The 10,630-nt window shown below is 50.0% G+C and overlaps 1 protein-coding gene across 1 annotated transcript; it reads right to left on the bottom strand.

Moving 5' to 3' along the window:
- Positions 1 to 495: 495 nt before the first annotated feature.
- SOX7 (SRY-box transcription factor 7) lies at positions 496 to 8,953 on the bottom strand. The gene is made up of 2 exons (XM_044450288.1): positions 8,722 to 8,953; positions 496 to 3,305 (listed from the first exon to the last, which is right to left on the bottom strand). Exons 1-2 carry the CDS (start codon positions 8,951 to 8,953, stop codon positions 2,419 to 2,421), a joined length of 1,119 nt encoding a protein of 372 aa, XP_044306223.1. The 3' UTR covers positions 496 to 2,418.
- Between the last annotated feature and the right edge of the window lie 1,677 nt (positions 8,954 to 10,630).

Below are 10,630 nucleotides of genomic sequence, written 5' to 3'. Positions count from 1 at the left end.
TGTTTTAAAGAGTTCCCTTAAAAAGGAAGGGGGGAAAGACATCCTAAAAGACTGGAGGCTCATCCAATTCTACATGTGGACAATACTGTCTCTTCTCTCCTGTCCGTGTCTGGCTAAATGTATATTAAATGTTCCGGGTTAATAAACATTCTGCTGTGTATTTTGAGGAAACATAATACAAGGTCATGTCCACTCAAGATTAAATTCAGATGCCCCAAAATAAGGCATTCTGGCAACATCTCCTCCCGTTGTCTGTCACCTCTATTTTAACCTTTTGTATTAAGGAAAAAAAAAGGGCACAACCCTACACAAATTTAGACAGAAAATATCCTACAACAGTCCCACCTGGTCAGGCAATGATGGGAATTGTTTAGATTTTAAAAATCCTGCACACATGGGATTGTGCCTTTTAAATATTTTACACAAACTGAAATTATCTATACTTCCTCATGCGCCCCAGGGAACCGCAAAAGAACAGGAATGTTTTAACATAACTTTGTGTGATGTTTGATTCATTTATTTTTTATATATAAAAGCATTATTTGTAGATGAAAGAACACACGTGAGGCATAAAATTATAAAAACAAAAACAGAATTATATAAACCAGCTAACTGGTCATTACATTAAGATTAACTCTACTAAACTGATTAACAAAGAAACATAGTCAATTTTCTAGCAATACAAAATTCGTGTGTGCATGTGATGCTGTGAAACTTATCTATGTACAGTGTCATTTATGGCAGAACCTACATCAAAAAAGAATTCCTTTTTAATTTCTAAATGCTGCCATATCTTTTGGCAGGGGATGGTTTGATAAACCAGAGCATCAAGCTTAGGAATGAGGGCTTGGGGAATCGGGAGACAGAGTGTGAAGGCAGGTAGGTGGACTATTAAATTCACACCATCCTGGGCTTAAGTGAAGCTACGATTTAGCCCAGGAACATAAGAACTACGAACAACGCCTCTGAGCATATCCAGAGTACTGTGCTTTCTCCTTCAGGCCCAATAACCAGAAGCAGCCTTTAAAATTAATCAGCAAACCTCACATTTTGAAAATGTTTAGGCACACGGCCAGCCTGCAAATAACATGCTAACCTTTTTGGAATAGCCACATAATGGGTTGATTTGGATGGAGGGCGATGAACAAATGCAGATTTAAAAACTGAACCAGAAATCGTTTTACCTGAGTGTAATCCTACTAAAAGCAGTGGGATTGCAACACTGGAAGCAGATGCTGGGTCACTGAAAAAAGACTTTCTCGTCTGAAAACACGACAAGGTCTTTGAAGTAGCCATGGAACAGAAAAAAACACACATGTCCTACACGGGGAAAAGGCTGTGCGGATTGTGTGTGTCGCAGCTGACCTTTTTCTGCCTCAAAATGCATCAGGCTGCACCCTGATTTGGGTTAAATGTTTGGGCAAAAATATTATTACTAAGGGAACAATTTTCAACCAGGCGATCACACCAGGTTGTAATAAGGTGACATGATGAAAATGCTAAAAAAGTCTTCTCGGTGCAGATGCCCTCAGATACATTGGATTACAAGTCCCATGATCCCTGGCTGGCACAGCCAACGTTGTTGGAATCTGCACATTCCCTGTGAGGAGTAAGTCGAACTCTTGCATTAAAACAGGTAAAATGACAACGCAGATTCAGCAAAATATTATCTGATTTTGGGAGGTCCGTTCCTATTTTGGGAACTTTCTCTGCATCAGTGGAAACCCTGTAGCCTTGTGGTTTGATGCTCGAAAAATATATAATCTATAAATATAAATTGAAATAGTGAAAGGAGGCCAAATGGGGTTGAAGCCACAAAGACAAGCTTGCTGCTCAAAAATAATGGCAGAATGCAAAATTAATATTTTAATATTAATTAAATATTAATTAATTAGAAAATAATTGCAGAAAATAATAAAGATTTGTTATTGTTTGCTGGCAAGCAGAATGCTAATTTACTTGCACTCGGTGTTTTGAAAACTAATCCTGCTTTGTAGGAGAATAAAGCGTTGTGTGTTTAGGAAACGGCTCATTTCTAATCTGCCTACAATTAGGAGCAGCAGCAGATCATGGCCACCCTGGCTGGGAATTATGGGACTTGTAGTCTGAGCCATCTGGAAGGCACCAGTTCTCCTTCCCTTTATCCTTTGAAGAGCCGGTGAAACACTGAGAGAGAAACCTGAGCAGAGACTTTCCGGAAAGCAGCTCATGGCAAGTTCAGCACTGCTGGGAGAACGGGCGATGTTGATAAATTAATTACCTATCAGAGAGAAAACTCTACGTTATCTCAGTTCGGACTGAGCAACCCTGAGGAGAAGCGGCAGGAGGCAGGAGAAGCCTGAAGACCTTTCTGCGTCCCATGAAGCACTCCGAGTCCGTCCTCCGCCGGTCCCGCGGGGCTGATCCCTCCTCTCGGGTCTAAGAAATGCTGTAGCTGTTGTAATATGTGGCTGTGGCGTCGGCGAGGACAGAAATAAGGCTGGTCTCCGAGGAATGAGCGCCGCCGGCCGCCGGAGACACCTGGACGTGCCCGCTGGCGAGCAGCCCGCTCGGCTCCGCATCCCCGGGCGCGCTGAGGTACTGGTCGAACTCGGTGCGGTCCATGTCCTCCAGCAGCTCGGCGTGGCTCAGCGGGTCCAAGCCGTCGAAGTTCTGGTGCTCGGGGGGAGGCGAGAGCTGGCCCAGGGGGGCATGGGCCCCGGGGGCCTGGAGCGGGGGCTGGAAGGCCGGGGCGTAGTAGCTGCTCGAGGACGGGTGCGGGCACCCGGAGGGCGTGCGGTGGACGGGGGCGGCCACCCGGCCGAGGGGGTGGCCGCACTGCAGAGGGCTGGAGGAGTAGTCCAGGGGGTAGGGGTTTCCGGGGAGGTGAGGGAGGTGGGTGTCCTCGGGGCAGGGGGAGGAGAAGAAGGTCTGCTCGGGGTCGATCACGTCCAGCGGGGACCCCTCGGGCGGAGTGGGCAGGCCGTAGGGATACGTGTCCAGGGGGGTGCCGGCGCCGCTGCCCGGACCCTCCCGGTACCTCCCGAGGCTCGGCAGGACCGAGGCGGGCGAGTAGCCGGCGTGCCGCTCCTCCTTGCCCAGCGCCCTGCCGCAGGGCCGCTTCTCCGGCAGCGGCTCCGGATCCCGGGCGAGGCCCCCCAGCAGGAAGCCCGGGTCCACCCTCTTGCAAAGACGCTTGACCTGCTTCTTCCGGCGGGGCCGGTACTTGTAGTGGGGGTAGTCCTGCATGTGCTGCAGCCGCAGCCGCTCCGCCTCTTCCACGTACGGCCTCTTCTGAGACGGGGTCAGCGACTTCCAGGACTTCCCTGCGAGGGCGAGAAGAGAGAGGTTTCCCCCTTGTTACAGCGCATGGGAGACACGGAGGCAAAGACGTGGGCTCGCTGCCATGTGCTGCGTTCTCCTCTCTCGGTTCGCGACATCGTCGGCAGTTTAGGATCGCCCGCATGTGCGGAAGGAGGTTTGGGGCTGGCGGGAGCGCCGTCCAGCGCCAGGTGGGCACAGGCCGCGTGGCTGGGAAAGGGCCCGCGAAGGCAGGCGGCAGGTCCTTTGCCTGGCACTTGCGCGTGCACGCGTCCATTTACGACTTTTCCTCTACCACCATCTGGGGTAGAACAAGATCAAACCAGAAAATCATGGGAAGGCCTACAACTCCCAGCATGCCTTGGCGAGCATGGCCCCATCCTGTGCCTGTTTAAACAGGGTGCGGGGAAAGGCCTACAACTCCCAGCATGCCCTAGTGGGGGCATCCTGGGAGCTATAGCCCCTTTTTCCTGCCTCGATTCTGATTCAAACAAGGACAAATACATTATCCCAATTCTTATCAATTCTCTTTGCCTTCATTATGACACCAGGGATTTTCGTCTGAACGTGCTGCGCCTATCGACAGACCTGCAAAAAATACTAAAATAACGACAGTTCAACTCTGAGGGCAACCTAGCCAGCATTCCCATGGAAATAAACAGAGTTGGGTGGAAGAACCTTCCTCTGGGACGCACCCAGCCAAGCAGGGCTTTTCTTCCTCATTTTGCACCCATGCTTTGCTGTCCTGCCAGCCCAAACCAGCTCACAAGTTTCTAGCCCTCTCCCATTTTATCCTCACAACAACACTGTAAGGTAGGCCAGCCCGAGGGCACAGCGCCAGTCTGAGGTCAGGCAGTGACCTACTACGGGGAACTCCTTTCTGGCCGCAGCATCAGGCACGTCGAATGTATAATCAAGCTAACGGCAGGCAGCAGCCTTATGCAGCAACCTTTTAATCCGCCCGGGTCTTCCAGATTGTTTGAGATAGGTAAGGGTGTGATTCCTATGTATGTCAGACAGAAAAAAGTTCAGTGACTTCCAGACTTCCCCATCCAACCATGTGGAGAATTGCAGGATAGTTTTTTCATTGCACAGTGTCGGAGCAAATACCCACAGGCATCTCTCCCTCCCTTCTGTCCTTGTCTCCCACGGACTGCAAGCTGCGGCCCTGCCTTGCGGAAAAGAAAAAGATAATAAAATCGCACGTGGCTTCACCTTCCACCAACATTTAAACATGAATGTTTAATTGACGTTCATTGTATAAATTAGTTAAAGCACTGGAGCATTACTTTATGAACAGTGGTGCAGAGAAGGTGGATGAGACTTCTCTTTTTCTTAGAAATAGGAACCAGTTTGATACTAGAGAACGCATGAATGAAATCTCTATCGTAGGTTTTCCGGAAGGCCAAGGGCTTCTAGTGACACGCAGCTTGGCATCCAAAAGAGGAAGAACGTACAAGAATTCAGCCTATTCCAACTGAGCTACTTGCTGGGTCTTTCTTCACAATTACCCAGCTTCCCATTCTAGACAGCATCCGTATATTCAGAAATTCACAATTCAGTGAAAGATTTTAAAGTCAAATTCTAGGGCGAGTGACATGAGAGAGCCTTGGGGTTGGACACTGAAAGGAGTTCCATCCGTACACCCAAACTCAGCTGGGAAATAACAGATTCCCGTTTGTGAAAAATCAATGTATTCTCTCCAACGTAGTTAACATATTTGTCAAGGTTTGTTTGCAAAGAGTCCTTTTGACTTTGGAGGGCCATGATGCTGACGCGAATGTATGAAAACAGAAAGGAGAAACGAGGACGGCACCTTCAGCCAATCTAAGGCCAGGTACCGCAAGAGACAGTGGCCTGAAGAAAGAGGATGAAACGCCATTTAATAGGAAAAAGCAAATGTAACTAACACATCCGTTATTAATTAATTGATTAATTAATTAAGAGCTCTCGTAGGAGTGCAAGCCTGTGCCTATTTTTCTCAGAGTAAGGCCAACTGGGAATCGCATCTGATTGCCGAGGATTGCGCTGTTTATGTAGTAAGGAACGGAAAAGGAACCTGTGGAGATATCCTCTCCTCCCAGCAATGAGTAATCGTTTTCGTTCATTAAACTGTGGACAGCCCCAAATGCTTCCTTTAATCTGTCCCAAAGAGCACAGATATTCTCAGCTCCTGCACGCCGCACAGTTGGAAAAGCAGTCCAAACCGCAGTGTGAAATTCCAGAATTTGGCTTTAGGTGCTGATCTGGAGAGTCTCAGAGAGGGAAATCTGCATCTGGATTCCCCTGAGATGGGAATCTTGGACCAGAAGAGGGGAACTGCATTTTCTTTCACCTTTGCCTCCAGACCCTTCAAAACCTCTTGCCCACAGACCTCTGCACTGCCAGATAAAAGAGGGGATACGCCCCCAACTCTTGGACGGAAGAGAAGTCTCACTCCCAACTTCAGGGCTGCCACATTTTTCCCTGAAAGAACACCTGTGCCATCAACTGCTGTTTGAGAGGCAGCAATTCAAGAGGTACTGTTCTTCCTGGCACAAAGATTCAGGAGCAGAGATGCACCTGCTGAATTTTAACCTGTTCTGAGAGTAAGGAAGCTGCAGAGTCCTATGGGGTGGGGGGGGGCAGAGGGGAGAAGGCAAGATATTCCTTTCCCTCCACTGAGTTTCTGCCCCTCTCCCTCAACTGCTTTGGGAATTCCACAACCATGGGGAGATCTATTCGCACTCCGGTTCTCCTAAGACTAAACAGGAAAATCAAAACCCCAAATCAATGCCTGGACCTAAACCTCTTTTTGCTCTTACACAGCAAAAATTAATCTTCTCAAATCTGCAACTCAAGCATGCAAATTGAGTAATTTGCATAGGTAAGTCCGGCTTATGTAATTTATCAACAGCACAGGATGTCTGGCCATACACTCTGGCGCACTGATGTTGCTAATACTAGTACTACTACTATTTTATATAAAGATCTTCCAGCACTCAAGATATTTCTAGTAACATTTCCTTTGGTTGGTGAGGGCCAATCCTGCATAAGCAATAGCCTAGAAAGCAGCAAGGTGACCGGCTATGAAGAACTCTCCAAAGATCTCTCCAAATGAAATGCAACATAATTGTTATGCATTTCATGCAACTGCATTTAATGTACAGATGGGACTAGAAAGGGCAGTAAATATACCAGTAACAGAGCGTAGGCTCACCCTGGTGAAATTGCTGCCTCAACTGGGCATGTAGCAGCTGTGAAAACGCAGGGGTTTTAGGAAAAGCAAGGAATTTTCGGGAGGTGAAAGTAAAGCTTCCAAGAGTCATTTTTTTTTTTTTTAGCAGCTCCCTTGGAATAGTTCTGCCACCCAACAGTGCTGGGAAAGGTTAAAAACCGGATGCCCGGATAACAGGCTTACAACTGCCCCCCACGAAAGAAGGGTTTAGTTTAGAAAGAAGACTAAAGGGGGGATGCACTGGAAATTGTGGCGTAACTGATGCGACTTCCTCTGACTTCAACATCTGAGAATGAAAAATCAAGCAAAATTCCTCAGACCCTTAAAGACAGTTATCGCTACCTGTTCCCTCTCTCAATCCTCTATGCCCAACAGATATTCATGTGGAAGACAATCCCATCGAAATCAATGGGGTTTATATCCAGGTAAACATGGTTATGATCAGGCAATACGAACTGAATATACTTGGAAGTCGCTGGCACCCTTTATTTAGGAAAAGGCGGCTCAGGATAACTGCTTAGAAACAGCACCTGCTTTAATCCAAGTGGAATTTGTTTTGCAAGGAAGCACGGTTAGGATAACAAGGGCTGAAATCCTACACAGGAATAAGCCCCATTGCACTCAGTGGGTCTCACTCATTGCACTCAATGGGGATCACTTTGTCCCAAGTCAATGCTACAGGATTGCAGCCCGAACAGTATTAAAAACTGACACTGAAAACAAACTGGGATTGCTACCTAGCAGCGCAAATAAATTTCTATTAGAGAGTGCCATAATAAATAAATAATTCCATTTCTAAAGGAACTACTCCTTTCTACACAGAGGACAAATTCAAAGTGAGGGCGAGTTTAGGGAGTCCTACAGAAAGTAACCCTGCTGAAAGGAATAGCACTTTGAGTTAGATTAATTTTGGATGGTGTTTGGTGCTTCCCAGACCAAATAGTTAGGATGTTCGTAAACTGCTTTTCTTTGAGGCCGCCAAGGTCTGAATTTGTTCATCTTACCCTTATGCTGAAGGAATTTTATAGTCTTTACTGGGGCTTCACAAGTGTTTAGCATTTCAGGCACTTACTACTGACGTGTAATGAGTTAAATTTTAGTAACTTGCTTTGTCTAAATCCCTAGCAAATGCAACCTAAACATAAAGAAAAAAACCTTCGGAAGTTGCCTTTTTTGGTTCAGTTCTACATGATATAAAAACCCCTTTCCAATTTCTGCCAAAAGCAGTTCAGTGCTATCTTCCCTTGTGCGGCCAGTCCAACATTAAAGTATCCCCAAACTTTCACTGATTGCTATTTTTAAGCGTAAAATCCAGCCATGCTTTTAAATTTCCCCAATTAAAAATAAGAGCGTTGCGATATGTATGATGGAAACGAAATGAGAAAGCTCAAACATGACAACGGCTACAAGCATCCCACAAAACAATCCGATTATTTTCTTCTGTTTTAGGATGCCGTGTCCTGTCACTTCACAAGAAAGAAACAAAAAAATCTACTGAGAATCATGCCCTTTCTCTATTTTGCAAATTCCTAACACCAGTTTTACACGATTTGCCGACTTCATCCCAAGGTACCTTTCTTTTAAGTAGTGAGACCTTATTTAACTTCGGAACCCAATGGGATTGAAGCAGCCGTGTGCCAAAACGAAACAAGGAGCCTGATTTTCTAAACAAGCTTCCAGATAACAAGCCCTTTTCCCCAGTTCCACTTCTGATCTTTTTTGCAAATGCGAGCGAGCGAAAGATAAAATTTCTCCACTGCTCCAGCTCCCCCCCTAAACTCTTTGGTTCAACAAATACGCGTGGCCAAACGACCTGAAATGGATTACGAATGGGGGGGGGAGCGCCCCACAATTTATTATGGGGCACTTTTACATTGGGAAACAACGCCGTGAACGCCCCGGACTTGAAAGCAACCCCCACGCCCTGAGAATTGCAGAAAAGAGAAGTCCCCTTCGACCCAACGCGGGGGCGAAAACGCGCCCCGACGGCCGAGCTTTACGCACGTGCTCCGGGCCCCTTCCGAGGTCAAAAGGGGCTCGGAGAGGCAGGCCGGGCACTCCTGCTCGATCGGTGAACCACCCTCGGGCCGCGCCTCCGGCAGGGCGGCGCGCACGGCTTCTTTCCGCGCACCGGCCGCGCCGAGAAGCCCCGGGGCCGCGCCGGGAAGGCGCGCAAGCGAGCGCGAGCAGCGCGGCGCACCCACCCAGCATCTTGCTCAGCTCGGCGTTGTGCAGGTCGGGGTTCTGCAGCGCCAGCCGCTTCCTCTCGTCCTTGGCCCACACCATGAAGGCGTTCATGGGGCGCCGGATGCGGCTCTCGGCAGCACCCTTCTCCCCGCGCGGCGCCGCGGGCGATCCGCCGCCGCCGCCGGGCAGCTCCAGCGCCGGGCACTCCAGCCGCTCCGCCCACGCGTACGAGCCCAGCAGCGACGCCATGCCGGGCAGCGGCGCGGGCACCGCCGCGCTCGCTCTCTCGCTCGCTCGTCCCCCTGCTCGCTCGCCCGGGCTCCGCTCGACTCCGCTCCGCTGCGCGCCAGCCCTCCCGCCGCCGCGCTGCGCGCTATTTATGCGCGCCCGCCCGCGCGCCCCGCCCCGCGCCCCGCCCGGTCGCAGGGAGCGCAGGGCGGAGGCGACTGGCGTGCCCGGATCCTGCGCCGGCCCCCTCCGGCCGCGCCCTCGCGCCCCGGGCGCTGCCCGGGAAGCGGGCGAGAGCGCTCCTGGGCATGCACAGGGTGCCTCTGCTTCGCCGGGCCGTGCTTCGGGCAGGGCTGCAAGCCGCCGGCCTCGGGCTGGCCGGGAAAAGTGCTGGCTGCTGCAGGGAACGAGGTGGGAGACGGCGGGCTCCCTCCGCGCTGGGCCCTCGCCTTCTGGCCTCCCAGTGGCCCACGAGTGGGCGGGAGGGCCGCCGCACTGGGACAGCCCCCCCCCCCCCGTGCTCGTGCCGGAGCCGCGCGCAGACGCGTTCCCGAGTCCATCGCTGCGCCAAGCGCTGGGGGCAGATCGCCCTTTGCCTCTCCTGGTCTCCCAGCATCGGGCTGCTCCGCATGAGTCTCCCTTCTACAAATCCATCCCTAATATGCCTCATTTCCCTTATTTATCCCGACTAAGACTCACGCGGTCCTTTCGGAGCCCCCTGTGCCTGGGAAGGTAAATAGACAAGCTTTCCTTTTATCGTTGAGCATCATTTTCTAATCAGCTGCCCGTATTTTCTAGCACGGCATGTTTACCCCTTTTGCTTCCTCGGAGGATCCTCTCCCCATTTGGTTTCCCAACAACCTTGCAGGGTTGGCTAAACTGAGACTCGGAGGAGATCAGCCCAGCTCCCCGCGTGGGCTTTATGGGCTTAGCGGCATCAGGGCCGCCACTTTCCCCGCCAACTTCTCGGGCTCGCCTGTTATCTCCCATGTTGAGGTTTCGGTGATACGTGCATTATTTGCGGTTATTGGTGGGTGGGTTAAAATTGAGGTGGATTAGCGGGTCACTGGGAGGTCATTTAGTTCAAGGCCTTCCCCAAAAGGGAAGAAAGACCAGCAGCCACTCCGAGAGGGAAATCCTGCGGTGCGTTGCCACGAAATGAGTCACGACGCAGATGCGAGGCGCGCAAGAATGCATTTCGCAGTCGGAACCACACTTCCGAGTGGGGAAGCCGCGCGCGCGCGTGTGTGTGTGTGTGTGTGGCGGGGGTGTTATATCTTCAGGATGTGGTTAAGGCCTCGATCTGGCAGCATTACGAGTGGGAATTGGCTGTTACGGACGGCAGCCCCTATAATCTCAGAGCATCAAATGCTTAGATTAAAGTTTAACGTTCTCTTAAGGTATTACACTGTCACTTGCAAGCTAATGTGAGGTCAGCGTAAATGGATTTTCCATGCCCTTTGGACAGATAAAGGCACCATCCTATGCAAGGGGCATGCTGAGAATTGTAGGCCTTTTTCTTGGCCTAAACTTGCATGCAGCTGCACCTTAGGTGGATTTTACAACTCAGGAAGATAAATTCAACTTCCTAAAAGACAATGGATTGAGGACTTTTCAACATTGAACAGGGCAATTTAAACACCACCTGCACAGGAATATTTTATTTATTTTATTTATTTATTTATTAAAACATTTTTA

Source organism: Varanus komodoensis, unplaced genomic scaffold, assembly GCF_004798865.1.
Source record: "Varanus komodoensis strain SLA01 unplaced genomic scaffold, ASM479886v1 scaffold64, whole genome shotgun sequence".
NCBI classification, from domain to species: domain Eukaryota; kingdom Metazoa; phylum Chordata; class Lepidosauria; order Squamata; family Varanidae; genus Varanus; species Varanus komodoensis.
The sequence above is the reverse complement of the archived record's forward strand: the minus strand, read 5'-3'. Positions and strand labels throughout refer to the sequence as shown.

Excerpts from the sequence above, each read along its gene's own strand:
- SOX7 (XM_044450288.1), bottom strand. The coding sequence starts at position 8,953 with ATGGCGTCGCTGCTGGGCTCGTACGCGTGGGCGGAGCGGCTGGAGTGC. Across the intron at positions 3,306-8,721 it reads CGAGCTGAGCAAGATGCTGG|GGAAGTCCTGGAAGTCGCTG; the intron begins GTGGGTGCGCCG and ends TCGCCCTCGCAG.